General features: G+C 43.0%; 1 protein-coding gene across 1 annotated transcript; it reads right to left on the bottom strand.

Annotated features, from left to right (window-relative positions):
- Nucleotides 1-16,902: 16,902 nt before the first annotated feature.
- tent5aa (terminal nucleotidyltransferase 5Aa) lies at nucleotides 16,903-20,019 on the bottom strand. The gene is made up of 4 exons (XM_061242502.1): nucleotides 19,972-20,019; nucleotides 18,773-19,789; nucleotides 17,266-18,061; nucleotides 16,903-17,099 (listed from the first exon to the last, which is right to left on the bottom strand). The coding sequence occupies exons 2-4, from the start codon at nucleotides 19,196-19,198 to the stop codon at nucleotides 16,903-16,905; spliced, it is 1,419 nt and encodes a 472-aa protein (XP_061098486.1). The 5' UTR covers nucleotides 19,199-19,789; nucleotides 19,972-20,019.
- Between the last annotated feature and the right edge of the window lie 299 nt (nucleotides 20,020-20,318).

The raw sequence follows: 20,318 nt of genomic DNA, 5'->3' as shown, positions 1-20,318 counted from the left end.
ATCTATTCCATATTCACACAGCTTCTACCCGAAGTCAAAAAGAGCTGAATGCCTGCCATCAGGCAGCATAATTCTCCATGACTGTGATATGAACTCATCCTTTTTTAATAATAGAAGTCCCCAAAGTATTACACAATGTGCATGTTTTAATTTATCTTAAAGAACACATAAAAAGGACCAACCCGAAAACTGGCCTGTTTTAATACAGGCAGCTTAAAAAAAAATCTAAATCTGTCATAATCCAAGCCAGTTGTATTGATTGGCTGGCTGCGAGCGATTGCATTTGGTTGATGTGCGGAGCTGGTGGAGGGTCCAATGAGGGTCACTGTGTTCCCATCTAATGAGAAACAGAGCTCATTTCCTCACTCGTCCCGGACCTACGACAACATGCCAAAAAAGAGCATCGGCGTGGCGCTACACAACATCAGTATTGTTTCAGCTGTGAAACTGCTGTTGCCATGGAGCCACGGAGCCCCAGTCATCAATATGGCTGAATGCACACGACAAACTATAAAAATACGATAACCAGAAACAGAAAAGGGGCAATATCTTTCCATCGATGTTCTGATATGTTTTCTGTCTCTGTATACTATCCACGTTTTTCAACATTTGTTATAAGTCATTCTGATGAGTATCATTCATCAAAGAGCGGGTGTGCTGTATCCTGGCACGAGGCCCATGGTAATTGTTTGGTAATGAGTCAATTGTCTCCTGCTGGCAGGTCTGTAGTGCATTAGCAGGCCTGTACCATCCCACTGCTGACACGGCCTGTACCATCCCACTGCTCACACAAGGAGCATGTATGACCTCTACCATCCCACTGCTAACACGGGGGGCACATATGAGCCCTGAGGAGCAGGAGCAGCCGATTACATTACATTACTGACAGCTGATGATTTACAGTTGTTTTAGACTAAGCAGGAGACGAGGGCCCAACGGCTGGGTGGATCTTATTGTGGCTACACCGGGGATTGAACCTCACACCAGTTTGTCCAAATGCTACTTACATTTGATATATTATGAATGGACATTTTTTTAGATGATTCATATTAAGTCCGTTGTTAAAGTCTGCAACAGCTAAGTCTCACTGAGCATTCAAGCAGGCACCCTTCCGATTCTGGTTCCTGTGCAATGGTACGTTCTACTGGAGACGTAACCTTTAGTGTAGGTGGTTATCCTGATCCTGTGTGTGCATGTGTGTATGTGTGTATGCAGTATGTGTGTGCACAGGTGCATATGTATGTGTGGTGTGTCTGTACATGTGTGTGTGTCTCAAGATTGCTGAGGTGCACAAACTCCTAGATGGAGAAAGAAGAACATGTACATATGAGTGAGGAAAGTTTGAGCAATTACATGCTTCGTTTCAATTGGTAGTAATTTCAGAAAGCCAGTGATTTCTATGAAGGCATCTGTCATCGTCAGAGATATACTTACCTGTGTGCAGGTGTGTGGCTGAATGGGGATTCCACTGCCGAAGGTATGATGATGATAACGTGATAATTACTGTCATCACAGGGAGGGTAAGTATAGCTGAGAGCCAAGCTGCTGCAGAAAACAGGGGGCTTTCTGTCAGAGCAGGATATAGAGAGGGAGAGAGGAGGGGGAGAGAGAGAGAGGGAGAGAGGAGGGGGAGAGCGATAGGAGAGAGAGAGGAGGGGGAGAGAGCGAAAGGGAGAGAGGAGGGGGAGAGGGAGACAGAGAGGGGGAGAGGGAGAGAAGAGAGAGAGGAGGGGGAGAGAGAGAGAGAGAGTTTAGCCTTAACTGCGCTGATTGCAGTTTATAAGCCTTTAACATGTGTAGTTTTAACTTAAATGAACTCAAGTAGAGAGCCATGTAAAAAAATTGTTACTACTTGCCAATAAACTATCAAACCGATAAGAGGTGCAAGGCTTGCCAAGCCCAACACTCTCAGTCCCACTTACTGCTACAGCATGTGTACTATTTTTATATATAATTTCTCATTCTCTGCTGTTTTAAAAATATATAGCCTCTCACATGAGCCCAGACAGGGTAGTGTATAGAGTTACAAAAATAGCACACACGTTGTCCACACATGTACATATGTTCTTTATAGCACGATTTACATTTATACCGTTTCCTTATTGCTGTCATTAACAAATTCTACAGTATCCTTTTTTTTCCCTAAAATGGAAAGTTAAATTGTATTTTAGGCCTGTATCACCACTGCAATTTGTTTTGCAATTTGTTCTGTTGGTTTTAATGAATGCACCTACAGGCAGCCTTTTACAGCAGCAGCTGATCTGAATAAGAAATATGCCTGATAACTTTGTTCTATTACATTACGTTAATGTAATTTGGCAGATGCTCTTATGCAGAGCGACATACAGTTGATTAGACTAAGAAGGAGAAAATCCTCCCCTGGAGCAATGCAGGGTGAAGGGCCTTGCTCAAGGGCCCAACGGCTGTGCAGATCTTATTGTGGCTACACTGGGGATTGAACCACTGACCTTGCAGGTCCCAGTCACATACCTTAACCACTACGCTACAAGCCACCCGATGCATGGCTGGTGCAGGTACACTGCTGGCAGTGGATCAAACTGAGGAGGCTCTAATTGTGCTATTAGGTGGGATACATCCTGCTGCCATACCACTCTCCCTCCTTGGGTAAAGCTGTTACCAATAATGTGTTGCCATATGGGACTCAGTTGCCATTGGCACAGTCAGGACTTAATTGTGTGTATACGTGACATTTTGGATTTTGGGTATTGTATATATAAATATGTGAAATGCCATTAAAACATTTTTTGAAATGCCACACACAGTGTCAAATCTTACCATACATTTACTTGTAGATGCCTCAGAAAGATGGAATGCATTACATTCCACAGTTCAGCAGCTGCTCTCATTCAGAATGAACTGCATAGGCTACAGTAGCTTACATTTTCCCAAATCTATTAAGACGGCAGCATGTTTACCGACACAGTACACATCAAGGTTTGTTGTCTAAAAATATAACATCCTGGCTGCAAAAATCCAATTTCTCTAAATCCCAGACACACTGTCTGAATACCTTGGCGCAAGTACGGTTTCTACGGGAAATACTTATACACTATTCTCTGTTCACATAGGTGTGTGAACAGAGATTCACAGGTCATTATTTATGTGTTTTCTTGTTGTTTTGGGTCATCTGCAGCTTGGATGATTCCACAATGCCATCTGGAAATGAAGAGCTAGAGCTTCATCATTCAGAGAGGCTAAGTCCCACTTCCTGAGTCACAGCAAGAATCAGCTCCAAACATGAGTCTCAAGAAGCCCCCGACATGCCTGTGTGTGTGTGCGTGTGTGCATGTGGACGTGTGTACATGTGTGCACACATCTGTGTGCGTGGGTTTTCTGTGTGTGTGTGTACATATTATACAGTATCTGCATGTGTGTGTGACTGCTCAACCAAAAGTGTCCATTAAGTTGGACTGCATTTGCCATTTTCTGATCACTGCTGTATTGTGTTTTGTTTCCTCACGTTCCTACCACACACCCATGGTTATAAAGGGTTTTACGGCATTTCCTTCTCTGAATACGTATTGGAGAAAGTTTGAGTTTTTAACCGTAAAACTTTTCTGCTCTTCCAGTGTGGAAAGTTACTAAGGGGGGAAACCGAACAAAAGAAAACAGCTGTCAGGCACTGAATCATTTTAGTGTTCTTTCAGGAAAGTGACTGTGCAGTCCAAGGCAGGGCCCCAGAGCAGAAACACGCACACACACACAAAGAGAGACAGACAAACAGACTAACACACACTCATACACACTCCTACATATAAACATTTACACTCACACTCATTCATACACATTTGCACATATGCACACACATTCTCTCTCAAGAACATACGTAGATGCAAATATACATTCATACACATGAATACACATTTAAATGCACTAACAATCTAACATATTGACTGCATGCACACATTCACAGACACTCAACACACACACACACACACACACACACACACATGCACATACGTTTTTGCTACTGTTTTGGTGAATAGTCACCAATACTGTACCTCTCTGTTAGCTTGATTACACGTTCAGTGTTTCTGTCTGTCAGAACTCTATGCAGTTTGTCTCACAGCTGCCTATTACCTGCTGTGCTGTTTAGTGTCCAGATCCCTGGCCAACTGACAGCTTTAACCTGTTAAAACAACAGACATGGCTATCTTTCACGCACACACATGCACACACCCACACACACACACACAGAGGAACTGCATGATATTCTTTCGAGCAGGGATGCTCTTTTTCAATCATTTTTGTGTAATGAGCTACATCTGCTGTCTGCACATGTATACTCAGAGAGCAATTTATTAGGTAGACCTATACATTCAAAGTCACATTACCTCATGTGGCTGCCAGACACAGTACTGGAACATGGTTAGGATTCAACACCGGATTGCATACTCAGATGTATATAGTGGCATTTCCAAGCATATACATGTTGCCTGTCATCTATCTCTCCTTCTTCCAAACTAATCCAGGGACGTACTGGTGGTCAAGATACAGATGACATTTTTGTATGGACACTTGCAGATCTGAAGTTAAACCATAGTCATGACAGATTTTACATTCCACTCATTGACAGTTTATAGATATGTTTCACCAGACTGGGTCTCAGGAGGATGAATTATGGTGAAAACAGTAGAAATTCTGAAGTCCTGGCAGAAGCAAAGCCTTAAATGCAGAGAATCTGTTGTTCATCAGTCATGCTGGATCAGAGAGGTCAGAGGCAGAGGGATCCTTACAGAGTGCTGCTGGCTGAGGTGACCGTGCCACATCTGAGCTGTGACAAACCACACAGTAAAATGGCTCCCTGGCTCAGTCATGCAGTAAAATGTTGAGTGTTTATTCAACTCTGTCTGGGTTCATATGAGTCCACTCTGGTCACAGCGGGCTCATATACAGTTGATTTAGCACTGACCATTTTACTGTGCATGAGCAAAAGCTACACATGGAACTCAATTTCCCAAGATGCACTATGGCAGTTACTGGCAACCACATGCACAGGCCTGTTCCTGCTCAGTGGACAGCTCTCTGGCTGGCCTCCAAACTTTCCTGCCAACAACAAGGAGTTACATTTTGAAATCACTATGTTTGCCATTTGAAAAAATGACTATGACTGTACATATAGAATATATATTTAATTATAGTTATACAATTTTCTCTGCAATTTGTTTCAGTGCGTTCTAAGACTGCATCCAGACATGATGCATGTTGAGACATGCTCAAAGTGCTCTTATCTTTCTGAGTGCATGTGAGTATGTGTGTGAATGTGACTACATGTGTGTGCATGTAGGTGGACTTGTGCATGTGTGCATAGTTTTGGCATGCATGACATATTTGCATGTGGGTGTATGTATCCCTGTACTGTATGTGTGTGCATGTGAACAGACACCAAAGTGAAAATGTGGTTAAGTTCAGACCATTCTGTTAATGTCCACACTGAGGATTGGTACTCCACTAGTGCATCTCATCTGTTTCTCCTGAGTACCTCCTTCTCCCATCTGCTGTGATCTCTGTTGACACACAGCCCTGCCCTATGTCTTGTTGACGTCCCACCTCTATACCACCCACCCCTGTTCCCTGCTGTTCCACACCCGTTTAATTCCTCCCTTCTCCCCTTCTCTGCCATCGTCTTCAAATCTCCAACAGTCCCTCCATCCCAAATTGCGTCCATAAACACAACGTTGCGTTAATGCACGTGCCCTGACACCGAGGTTCACAGTAGTGTTTACCTGCTGAGTCAATGTCCAGGTGTGGCCCTGAGTCCTGTTTACCTTCAGGCTGTTTGTCCCTAATGAGTGTGCAGCCTGACATTGGCACCGAAAGCTTAACAACGGGAGGAGGGCTGGCCAAGCACTCACCGATCCATCATCCTCATCATCCTTTGGCAGTAGGGACCTGACATGGTTAAACTGTAAAGCAACCCTAAACTACATATATGAAGCCAAATGCCTGTCAGCAGGAACAAAGGAGCGAAGTTTAACAAAGTAGACAATATGTTGAACCTCTACACTGACTGGAAATGGAGTGTGTGTAAAGTTTCTGTACGGCTGGAATGAATTAGATCTCTCTGCTTTTGCTGTTGTGAATCTCCTATTATTATCACTGGCAACTGTATTCCTGCCCCAGAATGGGTTCTGTGCTGTTTATTGTTTGTGACAAACCACCATGCTGTCGAGAATGGGAAGAGACAACTTTGTGTTTCCAAGTTGTGTGTTTTCATTTCTGTTACAACAGTAAAGCATTAAAGTTTTAGTGAAAATTATACCGTTTAGTTTAGTTTAACTTAGATGGTAAATGATATAGAATAAGAGGCTTATAGTGCAGTTCAAATGTTCAAGTTTTCAAGATTGTGAGCCTGACAAGTGAGGATATGTTACTATTGTAACAGAATAGAAAGGTAGTGTGGGCCAGCAGTGTGGAGAATAAGTGAAGGCAGCAGTGTAGCGCAGTGGTCAGTGCAGCTGTGTGGATGAGTGGTCAGGGCACCAATGTGGATCAGTGACCCGAGCAGCAGTGTAGAGCAGTCAGAGGCTTTGTGTAGAGCCTTTGTCTTATTTTTATTTTTTATTCCTAATCCTGCCCCATTCCCAACGTGGTACCTCTAAGCACACACTGAAATGCTGTGAAGGCAACCAATGGGTAAAGGGTTGCAAAATATATAAAACCAGCCATAAAGCCAGTTAGGGGGCCTGAGCTGGTTATCCCCCGCTGTCATCAGTGGAGAAGACTTCCAGATGTATGTGAATGAAGAGGAGGAAGAGGTGGAGGTGAAGGTTTAACTGGGTTTTATTTGGCAGGATGTGTAAAGCCATTCATAGGAATGTCTCAGTTCTTGGATGAGAGTATCTCACTCTGGTTTACTGAGATTTTTCCTTAACCAGGAGTTATGCATGTACAGTCAAGAGAGTGAGGAAGAGGAGTTTGGAGGGAACAGTAAGATGAAGGCAAGAGCAGAAAAGGATGGGCAGTTCTGATAGTACTCTTGCCCTACTTTACTGATATTTTGGTTCTCAAACATGAGGCATAATCACATAATTACAGTAATGTGTTACATTCATTTGTTTGTGTTCCTTATTCTAGTAATAATCGGTATTTATTGTGATTGTTCACTGTTTATTTGCAAATCAGTGGTTGTATCACTGATTAGAGTGGTTGCTCAATTGTTTGAGAACTGAAATGCCGTGGAGGTTTTTTTGTCAGTGGACATTGACATACAGTAACAACCCCACATTTTCTGAACAATGCATGCACTTCATCCACTTACCTCATAGCAGATGCAGGGATTCCCCTTAGTAGATCTCCAGCTGTGCAAATAATCATTTTGATGTAACCACACACCATACCATAAGGGATATTTGGTTAAAGAGTATATTTAAGTTCATACATCATTAACGCTGCTATTTTAATGTTTTTTTTGGGTGTTCTATTTTTATTGCAATACATTTATTGCCATTTATTTGGTATACCTATCTAGTACCAGGTAGGACAATGTTTTGCCTTCAGAGCAACCTGAATTATTCACAGCATGGATTCATGGTAGATTTTTTGGCCACAAATTCATGCTGCAACCCCCCCATTCTATTTCATCCCAAAGGTGATCTATTACAGTGGTTCCCAACCTCAGTCCTGTGTATACTGGCTTTCGTTCCACAACAGTTGCAAGCTGTTGGTCAAACAATGACTATACCTCTCAATCATGTCTGCATATTGTATTCATTGAGTTAAAGACACTTGATTTGTTGAGAAGAGCAAGCTGTTTGCGTTAACTAGCAGGTGTACAGTACCTAATAAAGTGGCCACTGACACAATGTCTCAATCAATTCCTATTTTCACTTCAGGTTACAGATTTGAGTTGTTGTCTCTAATGTATGACTATTTTTATTCCAAAACTTCTGAATACTGTATATAATTTTCAGAGGGTACGCAATAAGGCTTGAGGCTAATGGCACTACTCCAGTAGCACTATGCACTCCGTTGTCCTTGCTCAGTTGGTGAATGCAGCGCAATGCTGAAATATTTTGAGCTCTGTGATGCAATTTTTGGGCATCATTTGAGTCATGGTATCCAAAAACCACAGCTTATTCTCCAGCTCAATTTACCTTTAGCATGAAAAATGGTTCCAAAATTGTAGACAGACACTGTTGGGATTGTAAAGAATTTTTGAGTGAACAGCAATTTTACTGTATAACCCTGGCAAAAATAAGGCTTTTCCTGTAATGTGATTCTTTCAGATTGTCCCTGCCTCTCACCTCCCCCCTTCCTCTTTCTCTTCTCCCTCTCCTCCCTGCCCTGTCCTCTGACCCTCTCTCCCTGACTTAGGTTCACTGAGAGTGTGGGCGATTATCTCCATGGCTTGTGTAGTTAGTCTCACTCACTAAAACCAGCCCTGTTAACCTCAATGAGACTAATCCCTGGGACATGAGGAGCTTCTGTCTTGGTCTGTAACCCTCTCACTACTGAAACAAGAACACAAATCCCAGGAAGTCCTGACAAATACTCAAATCTCTGTTATTCTAAAAGATAAATATTGCTCCCTTTTAATGACTAAATACAACCTAAATATACTATGTCAGCCCCCATTTACACTTCAATTCCTGGTCGATGCAGAGGCCCTGCTCTATAGTGGTTAAGCATAGTGGTTAAGGTATGTGACTGTGACCCACAAGGTCGGTGGTTCAAATCCCGGTGTAGCCACAATAAGATCCGAACAGCCGTTGGGCCCTTGAGCAAGGCCCTTAACCCTGCATTGCTCCAGGGGAGGATTGTCTCCTGATTAGTCTAATCAACTGTACATCACTCTGGATAGATGGCATCTGCCAAATGTCATAAATGTACTTTCCTCTGCTTGAGTTGTCAGTATCTGATGAATTGTGTGCATCTAGTACAGTTCAATTTCTAGTTTGTGAAATATTCAAATTATACCATATTCAACAGTAGTAGTGAATTCATTGCTGTATTGATAATCAAGGAAAATCTGACATTTTTCTGCCCCACCAATTAGCAGCTCACTAACTGGCACTGCATAGTGATTAAAATGGGCTTTTCAAAATTCAATGTATCATTTAATCTCCAAAACCCAATGTGAAGAAGCTGTGTGTTACTTGTCAATTGAGATCATGACATGTGACTGATGTCACAAATTCTACCGAGGTCATGTTATTATTAGTCAAGTATTCTGTCACACACGTCATGCAGAAATTATGATGTCATAGGCGCTATACAAAAATGGTGACACCACAGTCTACAGAGCTAGAAAGGTCGCATAACTTCATAAAGAACACATTATGTCACACATTCCATACAGAAGCAGTCATGTCACGCTTCATACTGAACAGAAGATGCCACACACTCAATAAAAAATCGGTCATGTCATACCCTCCTCTCCAGAGGTGATGGTGCCACACATTCCAGCGAAAAGTGTTGAGAGGAGATTACTCTGTCTATCAGAACAGCCCCGGTTTTAGACTGCTCTGTTTGGGGGGGCAGTCATAGATTTTGGGGGGGCAAAATAGTTTTTATTCAAAGCGCAGTTTGCATGCTTATTTCATTCCTTATTTCACCCTCTATTCTATACAGTGCAGTCCGTACGTATTTGTGTTGTTTTGGTTCTGTATTCCAACACATTGGATTTGAAATGAAACAGTGAATATGAGGTCAAAGTGCAGACCGCCAGGTCTAATTTGAGGATCTGGGTTGGGCTGAAAAACCTTTGCATTCTGCGGTTGCCTGAAGTGCCAGGAGAAATGTACAACATTTTGTTCATTTTAACAATTGATTGCATCAATTTGTTTCACTTTGACATTGAAATTGGTATATTTCAGTAGGTATATCCCTGAAGAATGTTGTTCTTTTATAAACACGAAACAGCTTTGAATAAATGTATATAATCAACATAATGTTCCATAATGGTTGGGACATAACTTTTCCAAGTGGAACTGGAAATACTAGCAATAACGTAGCCTACTAGTACAGTACAAGTATGTAGCTAATGCTGGTTGCTTTAACTTGATAGCCCACTATAACCACTAAGTTTGTATCAATGTAAATGTTGCGAGATTTACCTTAGGGAAGAGGCTACTGTATCAAACTGGGCCAGCCTATAATAATCCATACCACAGTGCCAATATCCACTGGCCCTGAAAGACTTGGTTGCTTTAGCTGTATGTTTGAGCTCATTGTGAAGGTAAAGATGAAGTGCCATCCAAAGCATTATGAGGAACTTGGTTGGATCTGAACAGATGTTTATTTATACAGAATGCATGCGTACTGCTGTTAGTTGTCAGTTCCAGTTCCAGTTGCCAGTTCCAGTAGCAGCCATACATGGCCATGCCATAATACTACCTCCACCATGTTTCACAGATGGGGAATGGGGGGTGCAGGGTGCTTTGGATCACGAGTAGCTCCTTCCTCCACAGTTTCCTCTTTGCTGGTGTAGCAAAGAGGAAACTGTGCTGGTGTAGACTTCTGGTGCTGGTGTAAACTTCTATTTTTGGTAGTCATTGACACATTTATGCCTACATCCGGGAGAGTGTTCTTGTGTTTGACAGTTGAAAATGTCAGTTCTTTCATCCACTACAGTGGTCTTCCGTGGTCTATCAGGTTGTTTGCTGGGCTCTCCGGTGCGCTCTTGCTCAGTGAGCAATGGTGTCAGTTGACACACAATGTTCGATTCATTCAGACATACCCAAAGCATATTCAGTCTCATTATGGCCTGCTTTATTGGCATTGACACTTTGTTGCGTTTTATTTGAACCAAATATTCATTATTTCAAATTCAATGTGCTGGAGTACAGAACCAAAACAAAACATGTACTTACAGGCTGCACTGTATATTGTGTTCTCTTTTCGTAATCAAGTAAAACCTTATTTTTGGTAATGGTGACCTGACTGTACTGGCCTGCATTGCTTACTGATGTCTACTAGAAACTATAAGCACAAAGTACCAATTCAATCTGTGTTGTGATTTACATTTTTTATTATTTAGTCTGTCTTCATGAAATGACCTTTCCTACATAGCTATAATGCAAATGCCTATGTTGTTGCCTATGTTCTAAAATGACACTTGCCTGAAAGGCCCCCTCAAATTCAAGGCTGGCACACACACGCAGAAATGTTTTTAAATACAGACAAAGAACAAGTCAATTGGTCACTTGTATTTGTCTAAAGGGTAGTTAGTACATGTATCATCCCATTGAGACTCTTCAAACAGACAGCTGATGCAGAGGTAATATGCTAATTAACACTGTGAGCTGTATTTAGTCACTTAACAGATTAATTCCTGTCCAACAGCAACTGATGAGGTGTAGGCCGTGCAATCTTAAAGTTCTGTTACAGTCAGGACCCGTTTCTGGAGCTGTGGTTTTCATTACAAGCTCGTAGCTTTTGCACAGTCACTTCTGTGGTATTTGATTATGCTCTTTCTTGTTGTGTGGAATCAACGGTCCCACTCTGTCAGTTTATTGTTTTTTGTTGGAAAGAAAATCAGTCGTTCCTCAAATGACTGCCTGTTAGAGATGGGCCCACATCATAAATCAAACCAGAAGGCATGGCTGTCTACATCAGGGCGGCGGGAATCCCAGTATTTTCTTCTTTTTTCACCAGAGTGCTCTTGGGCTGAGCAGAATGGTGCACTCCAGCAGTTCCTTCTTCTATGAAACGTTCATCTGGAAAAAATGTCTAATGGAAATGGGAAGAGAAAGAGAGACAGAGATAGAGAGAGAGAAATCCCACGAAATGTCCAGCCATGCTTCCATCCACAAGATGGAAAATGCATTAGCAAGAAGACAAAACTTTAAACCCCCCTCCCTCCCCTCCAATCCTCTTATAACCTCTCATACTTATAACCCATTGCTGTTGCCTAAAAGTGGTCGTAGCTGTCTCAGGGTCTCTGAAAATAAACTGATTCAGAACTGCTTCCTGCCAGAAATTGTCACTAGTGCCTAATATGTTGTCATTTCTACTTAGATTCTCTGAACCACAAAGAATTAAAGGGAGATTATTTTGTTTGATGCCATGGTCAATCAAAGTGGAGCACATTTCTGAGTTAAAGTGAGAGCAGTTTGTACTGAACAAATTACACTGCAAGTTATTACTGCAAAACCCAACAATAGGCCCATTCCTGGCAGACATTGGTAGTCACATGATGCCAGTCACGTGATTTTGGTTTGAAATTACATTAGATTTTTTGGCACAAGAGCAGGCTGACAAGAAACATTGGCAGCTTTGGCTTTTTCATCCAATTTGGCAGAATGTCCATTGATTTCACAGTGACTTGTGGGACTGAAAAGCCTAATAGCATTTTGCCTTTTTTGTAACTTAATAAAAGCACACAGTCTGTGTAAAATCACATTTTTAGGTTGGTAGTTTTTCTCTTTTTTTTCAAAAACAAACCATGTTCAGAAAGGGTGACATCTTGTTGAAATGATCATTTTAGTCTGGCTGGCTACAGATTTATAGAATATATATAGGATATATATTGCGTTAATTCTATAACTGAAGTTGATTTAACGTGTCCACATTTAATTTTGTTTAGTTTTAGTTGCTCAAAGTGTTTTGTTGTCCCCTTTAATTTACTGCAATCATGGTATCAAGTCTTAATGTAACATTGTGGCTTTATACTCTGCTGAAAAAAACAGCTGGTAGCTGGTTGACCAGTTCAAACCAGCTCCAGCTCCAGCTTGACACAGTTTGACCAGCTTAAGCTATGTTTTGAAACTGCTAGTAGCTAGTTGACAGGCTACTAGCTCAGACAAGAGTCCAGCACTAGAAGTTTACGCAGCTAGACCAGCTTATGACCAACTTGACCAGCTCAATTTTCAAGATGGTCAAGCTGGCAAACAGGCACGAACAGTATGTATGTATGCCTCAGTGTGCGCTCAGGTAAACGGCTAACCCCTCTGGGGGAACCGGGATGACCGCTGGAACACTTGTGAGTAGAAACGGTGCTGTTATGTAAGAGAGCTGCTTGACACAGTTTGGTCACACGTCCTGCAGTGTGTGCACTGGGGAAACTTACAAAGAGCTGAGCTGGCTTTCAGTTACCTCCCAGAGCACAGCACAGTGGGGCACACTGTGTAAGTAGATCTCACAGATTATGTGGGGAAACTGGCATAGGTCTGTGTGCATGTGTGAGTGAGTGAGTGAGTGAGTGAGAGAGTGAGAGAGTGAGAGAGTGAGAGAGTGAGAGAGTGAGAGAGTGAGAGAGTGAGAGAGTGAGAGAGTGAGAGAGAGAGAGAGAGAGAGAGAGAGAGAGAGAGAGAGAGAGAGACCTCCTGTAGCTCAGCATTCCATTGCTCTAGTCATTAAGCTGTAAATAAGCTTTAGTGAAACAGATAATATACTTATCATAGCTTCCAAATATAGAGCACTTTCTCTCTCACTTTCTCGCTGCCTCCCCTAACCAGAATTACGAGTTTCCTCCCCGTTGACAGCACGGACAGCACCCCGCACACTCATTAGTGCCAGGGGTATTCTCAATGGCCTGCTTTTACAAAAAAATATCCCCTCCCAGAATAGGGATTAGGGACTCATTCAGAGTAGTAGACAAAACCGATGACAGCATACCACAACTTGGTTAAATTACTGTCAGAGCACCATCTGGATGCACTGTGAGACCTTATGAGACCATGATCTGTCGTCCACCATGTTGAAATGATATTGCGGACTTGGACTTGTATTGCACTTCTGAACATTTGTCACGCTTAACAGACTGCAAGCGGAGATTTACTTAACAGGTTCTGGTTTGTTGACAATACTGCTGGCTTGATAACCGGAGTCCTCATCTGATGACCGTGCAGGCCTAATGTCCGCTGGTCTGATGACCCTACGTACACTCAGTGAGCACTTTATTAGGTATTTATTTTACCTATTTTTTTTTACTAAGTCTTCTGCTGCTGTAGCCTATTCACTTAGAGGTTTGACACGTTGTGTGTTCAGAGATGCTGTTTTCCAACCCCTGTTGTAATGCGTGGGTATTTGCATTACTGTCACCTTCCTGTCAGTTTGGACCAGTCTGGCCCTTCTGCTCAGACCTCTCTCACTAATAACATGTTTCTGCCTGCAGAACCGCTGCTCACTGGATGTATTATCTGTGAACTCTTGAGAATGTTGTGCGTGAAGGAGAGGAGATCCCAGGAGATCAGCAGTTTCTGAGATACTCAAATCACCGTCTGGCAACAATCATTCCAAGCTCAAAGTCACTTCGATCACATTTCTTCCCCATTTTGACATTTAGTCTGAAAAACAGTTGAACTTCTTGACCATGTCTGCATGCTTTTACACACTCAGTTTCAGCCACATGATTGGCTGATTAAATATCTGCATATGCACATACAAGCTTGTGTACAGGTCTAAGTAATAAAATGTTCAGCAAGTGTATATGTAATACAAATATAATTTTTTTAAGACAATCCAAGATTAGTTTATTTTATTCATTTTCTTCCACATATAAACATCCAACTATATTTTTGTGGTTTTGCACTTGATCTAAGGAGAGACTGAGGCTGTGACATGGCTTTTTATTTTTATTTTTTTATTTTTATTATTTTCAACCCACAGGAGACATTTACATTTACAAAAGCTGTTCAGAAATGTGCAATCTGACAAAAAGCGGAGTGACAACCATTTACAAAAGGTTTAGAAAAAGAAAAAAAAATACAAATATGATAGGCTCTTTTTCAAGTACCAGAATAGTTTGGTTGCAAAATAAACCCAAAAAGAGGCAAAAGTAACAAGGTGTCAGACATTCCATTTGGACCTCAATCCACTGGACGTTAAAGTCAAGCTGAAGCAGCCATTTTGTATCTGCGGAACCAGACTGTTCAAACCATTTTCATTGCATATCCTACAGAGTATAAAGTTTACCAATAAAAACAATACATTGAAAATAGAGAGCAGTTGCCTGTGCTGGTAAAAAGAGTGAGTAAAATTTGTAAAGGGCCAGTGCTGGCAGTGGTCTAGAATCAAACCAGCTCAATGTTGAACCCTCTACACTCACCGCCCCAGGGTCAGTGGTCATAGGTCAGGGTTCAGAGCTTTGCTTTCAAAAGAAAAAAAAGAGGCCCAAAGAGAGAGGTAGAGTTCATCTACCAAGCCACTGCATGCCTGGGCAAAATGTCTAAGGACAGTGTCCAAAAAGGGACACGTCCAGTCACCTCTGCCAACACGGTTTCCTGCTCCACCTCTTCAAGGAACAAACAGCCTATGGCTTTGCCCCTACCTTTCCCAGTAATACAAATGTGAAAAGAAATGGTGTGTGGTTCAGACGCATGCAAAACTGACAAAGGACACAGTAACAGAATCATCAGGAAAAAGTTGGAGGTGATTTTCATGTAAATACAGTAAAAGGAGTGATACCTATTTACCAGCTGCACCCATCTCTCCAGAATCTCTTATTATTAATTACAAACTCCTTCCTGCTGTCTCTCCCCTGCTTTTTTCCTCTCTCTCGTCTTGGACTACCCCCTCCCCCCACATACACACACACACCAGATACGGCAAGACATCATGTTTCCCTATTAATCAGGACAGCCAACAACAGACCAATGTTGTACCAACAGCCAGCCAATGACGGGTCAGGTTGAAAGAACCCAGGGCACAGGGAAGTGGCCCAGCATGTGGGTCAAGCGCAAACACGGCCCGGCTGGTTCAAGAGCTTCAGCAACAGTTGCAGAATTCCCTGCCCAGGTGTTACATTAAATTCTGTCCCCACACAGAAAAGAAAGGTACAGAGGCACGTGAGCGCATGCAAACAAGCACGAATGCAAGAACTCTCACGGGCACACACATACACACAGCCTTCTTCAGGTAGCTTCATTCACACTGCTGCCTATGAGCTAAACTGTATCCTTCTAAGCTGGGCTATACCATGCTACTAGGCGATACCACTGTACTGCGAATTGAGCCGTACCATTTGAGCTGCACTGTACACTGTGAATTGGCCCTAACCCTGGGAAAGCAAAGTGTAAAAAATGAGGACGATAAGGACAAATGCACATTACAGTAAACAAAAAAACAAAAAAAATGAACAGGTATTGCTTTGCCGCAGATACCCCCACCACATCTCAATCAATCAATGTAAAGAAAAACAGACAAAAATCATGTCATTATTAAATGAATGACAGCCAATGACAGTATACAGTATACACTGTATATCCTATACGGAGTGTCAAAAACAGCCAGACAGGAGACACACTGATTGGAGTTCCACATGAAACAAGAATAAATAGGAATGTGAACCATAACAATGCTTTCATATGCGTCACACACACTTCCCTTTTTCGCTTTTTTTCTGCAGCTTTGAAACACTTGCAATATGTTGAGACATCTCTCTAGAACTGCTCACACACTACTGCACGATGCCACACTGCCTACGTCTAAGCCAGCAGAGACAGCGAGCACAAACCTTACAAGTACACCGACACCAACGCTACATTTCGACACTTCTTTCATACATACATTCACAAGCTTTAGAGCTCCACAGTCCTGTGTCCCTGACTGTGGGGAAAAAAAAAGGGTTTTACTCACAAAACAATACAAACGGTTAGATTTCTCTTGCCTACAGTAGGCAGTTAGGCACTTAGACACATGCTTCACATATACAAACACAAACTTTTTTTTAATCTTTATTTTTACTGCATTGCTCTTTTCTTCAAACGTGGGTATTTTAAAAAATCTTTGGTTTTGTAAACACGTCATGTTGATTTTATCTGTCCTAATTTCGTTTTCCGGATTGTTGCTTGCACAGGGATGTGGCCTCACCTGCCTGTCGCGCTGACTGGGAGAGTCTGACTCGACCCGCAGGGTGTTTGGTGTGCATGCCTGACCAAGCCAGAAGCCCTTATGCATGCAGCTACAATCACAGTCTGAGAAAGCACAGCGCTAATGCTACGCGCTAACATCCCTCCTCTTCTGCTGACAACACGGTGCAATCGGACAGAAACGTCTCTCTGGGAGAAGGACTCTGGCCAGTGTTTCAGCCGAGTATTCAGGGGAGCACTGAGTGGAGGTGGTGGTCGGGGGAGGGGGGAGGAGGGGGGTGGTTTTGGACCTTTTTAGGTTTTCGCCACAGCTCTCTCTGTGTCCTGTAATCACACGGAAGGGACTCAGTTCGCCATACTGTCACCGACTCTCCACAGAGCACAACCCAACAACCCCTCGGAAAAAAACGTGGGAGAAAAAACACACAATGCAGAACAGAACAGGAGAGAAGCCCACCCACCAAACAAGTGCTAAAGGGTGCCCCTCTACCTCTCCCTTCACCTCTCTCTCGCTTTCGCCGGCTCAGTTGCAGCGCGTGCTGCCGGCAGGTGAAGACGGGCTGCACCTGGGCGATGTAGTAGTTGTTGAAGTTCCCGTCGGCCACGTACGGAGCGGGCTGGTAGTAGCAGGTGACGTTGGCCACGTTGGGGATGACGTTCTGCTCGGCCAGCACGCGCACAGCCAGCATGGTGATGAGGCCCAGGGTCTGCCGTCGCTCGTGCCCCATCAGGCACACCGTGCTCTCGTTCACCACCCCGTGCAGCGTCATCAGGTAGTCGTACTTGCGGTCCTCCAGGCCCACGAAGTGGTTCTGCAGGTAGGACTCCAGCTTGCGCTGCTGCTCGCCGATGTCAGGGAAGTCGATGAAGAAGCGCGAGCACATGTAGCGCTGCAGCGACTTCATCTCGCTCTCCGAGGCCGCGTGGAAGCCCCGCACCAGCAGGTGGCAGTACTTCAGCAGCCCTCCGCCCCGGATCTCCTCCGGGTTGCGGGTGCAGATGGCCTTGTGCCGCAGGTGGTCCAGGGCAGCGGCAAAGTCCCCGAACACGCTCTCCCCGATGATGGTGGGGTGGAAGGCCGCAGACATGGGGTTCTCTGAGCACTCGTGAAACAGGAGCAGGGAGTCCAGCTTGATCTGGAAGGAGTCCACGCTGAACTCAAACTGCCGCCTCAGTGAGTCTACGAACTTGAGCTCCACGTTCTTGCCGCTGTTGTTAGACAGGGAGATGAGGCTCCAGCGGTCAGAGTCGTTGCAGACCTTCACCATCTTCTGGACGTAGGCCTCCTACATAACCGAGAGAGATGCAAGCTCACCTTTCATTTTCCTCTGCTAGGGGTGGCATGGCAATTTTACAGGCAACACAAAATTAAGATAAAACGCTTGTATATATTAAATGTGTATATAATGTGTACATAAAATCCAATACAATAAACTTAGAAGTTTCAAAAACGTTATTTGTACTTTCTATTACATTAACAATATAACATATAATAATGTCCCTATCTCTTCAAGTTGCAGGAATACAACAGTACCAGTGGAATTTAAGGTAGAAAGACATGAGATGGGAATCATACCGAAAACTTTTTAAAAGAAAATAATAATATCAAATGCGGTACTATCATGAATAAGTAAATCCGTACTTTCATTTTCTATTAATCTACTAGCAATATCTGACCATTTATTTTCTAAAATGAACGGTCTGCAAATGCCTGTCCTACCTACGTACGGAATCTAGGCAGATGAAGTGGCAGGATCCTCTTCAAATTGGTTTAGTCAAATCCTCTTAGTTATAGAAAACCCAACATTTTACTATAGATAAACTTTGCTAAATGCATTGCAATCCTTATGCGCACAATAAGTACGATACTTCTTCAAAACAGTTCGATCAAAACGAGTGAACCTATGCATTGTTTAACTTCAATGTACGCTACTGTTTTCGCTTTAGCATGCGTTAAAGTAACATTAAACACATGCTAATAAAAAAAGAAACTTTACCTTTAAGGTTAATGGTGTAATTCTCTCCTTATTCACTCCCTCTGGTAAGAAATCCAGTAGACAATCTAAAACTATATCCTTAACGGTCTGAAATTCGGCTTCCCCTTTTAGATCCGCGCAAAAGATGAGGTCAAGGTCCTTGTACCCCAATCCGCTGTCCTCGTGCAGGACGTGGCTCGCTGCTGACCCGTTTAACCGTACATCTCGGACAGTGATCTGTTTCTCGTCCATTCGACTCCTCACTGCTTTTACTATTTGCCGTGGTTTCATCTCCAAGGTGGGGAAGTTGCCGCGGCCGTGGATGGGGATGGTGTCCGTCAGGATCTTGTCCAAGCGCTGGACTTGCTCCCAGCTGAGAACGCTAAAATTACTGCCCTCCAAGTCCAGTCTATTTCCAGCACCGCTACCATTATCGTCTTCGGCCATCGCGATTAGAAACGGACAGATTTTCACAAAAAAAAAACAAAAAAAAAAAACGAAGAATTACTTCTGTCCGTGGACGAATTTGCGCTCAAACTCGGTATGGTTCAACTCTGCCAAAGTGATCCACATCGGTGATTTGCTTTCTTCCAACTGCGCGTCCCCTCTGCAGGTTCGTTTAAAATGGGGGAAAAAAGCTAATTAAATACGTATTCACATTTGTAAACGATGCATCTATGACCGCAGCATGTAAACTCCTTCTCCGTGGTAGCCTGCTCTACTCTTGTGGAGTGACTGAAGCAGAGGACTTCACCTCGCAGTAATTTCTTTTTGTCTTCTCTCTTTCTTTTACGAACGTCAGATACTCCTCATTTGTCCGTCGGGGTCCCTAGAGCTCTTCCAGATCTGAAGATTACCGTCTCGTACTAGTTTGTATACCGTTGGTTTTCTGAAGTTCCGGCTGTGACTCCATCGCCTGAAGGCACGCCTATAATTTGCATGAATATTCGGGTTGCACTTGGCACACTCCTCCAACGAGGATTCTTCTGCGGAATTCCTTCCCCAAAGCTTTAACTCATGAGTACTACATTTTCGCATCTGCCGAGCAATCACAGTAAATTCAAATCAAGTTCGGACAGAGTCGCAGAAAAAGTGATGACTGAAATACTATTACTTCGATGTAAGTCAAAACACAAGTTTAGTCTTCTACGAATGCAATTTAAACTATATTCCGTCCATCTGTAATAACTCGGTTTTACAACAGCTAACTATTAGGTTACCTGTCCATCTCAATTTTCTGCAGGTTTTACAAGCAGGTGGTCTGAGCAGCGCGTTACTGGGCTAAGATGCGAGGAATGTCAAATGAATACCGAAAACCTTCGCCTCAAGCTACCTTCAGCAAGGAAGGTGTATTTGAATGGCAGCTGTCCTCACCAATCGTAATCTGGACCTCGTATGCGGTTCCGCCCCTTCTGTTTCAAGACTAATCCAAAACATAAATTATATTTATCTGAGCAAAGGTAACCCGATCAATAAACGTTTAGGCGCTAACGCGCTTTTATGCGTTCACCGTTTGCAAGGTCGAGATCAAATAGCAAGGTTTATTGGAAACTTTTCAATGCAGAAG

The sequence above is a fragment of the Conger conger genome, chromosome 1 (assembly GCF_963514075.1).
Source record: "Conger conger chromosome 1, fConCon1.1, whole genome shotgun sequence".
Taxonomy (NCBI): domain Eukaryota; kingdom Metazoa; phylum Chordata; class Actinopteri; order Anguilliformes; family Congridae; genus Conger; species Conger conger.
This window is presented reverse-complemented; position numbering and strand designations above follow the sequence as displayed.

What these genes read in the sequence shown, in the direction of transcription:
- tent5aa (XM_061242502.1), bottom strand. Translation starts at nt 19,198, where the DNA reads ATGGCCGAAGACGATAATGGTAGCGGTGCTGGAAATAGACTGGACTTG. An exon ending in TTACACCATTAACCTTAAAG is followed by an intron (nt 18,062 to 18,772) that starts GTAAAGTTTCTT and finishes TCGGTTATGTAG; the next exon opens with GAGGCCTACGTCCAGAAGAT. An exon ending in AGAGAGAGGTGAAGGGAGAG is followed by an intron (nt 17,100 to 17,265) that starts GTAGAGGGGCAC and finishes GTGTGATTACAG; the next exon opens with GACACAGAGAGAGCTGTGGC.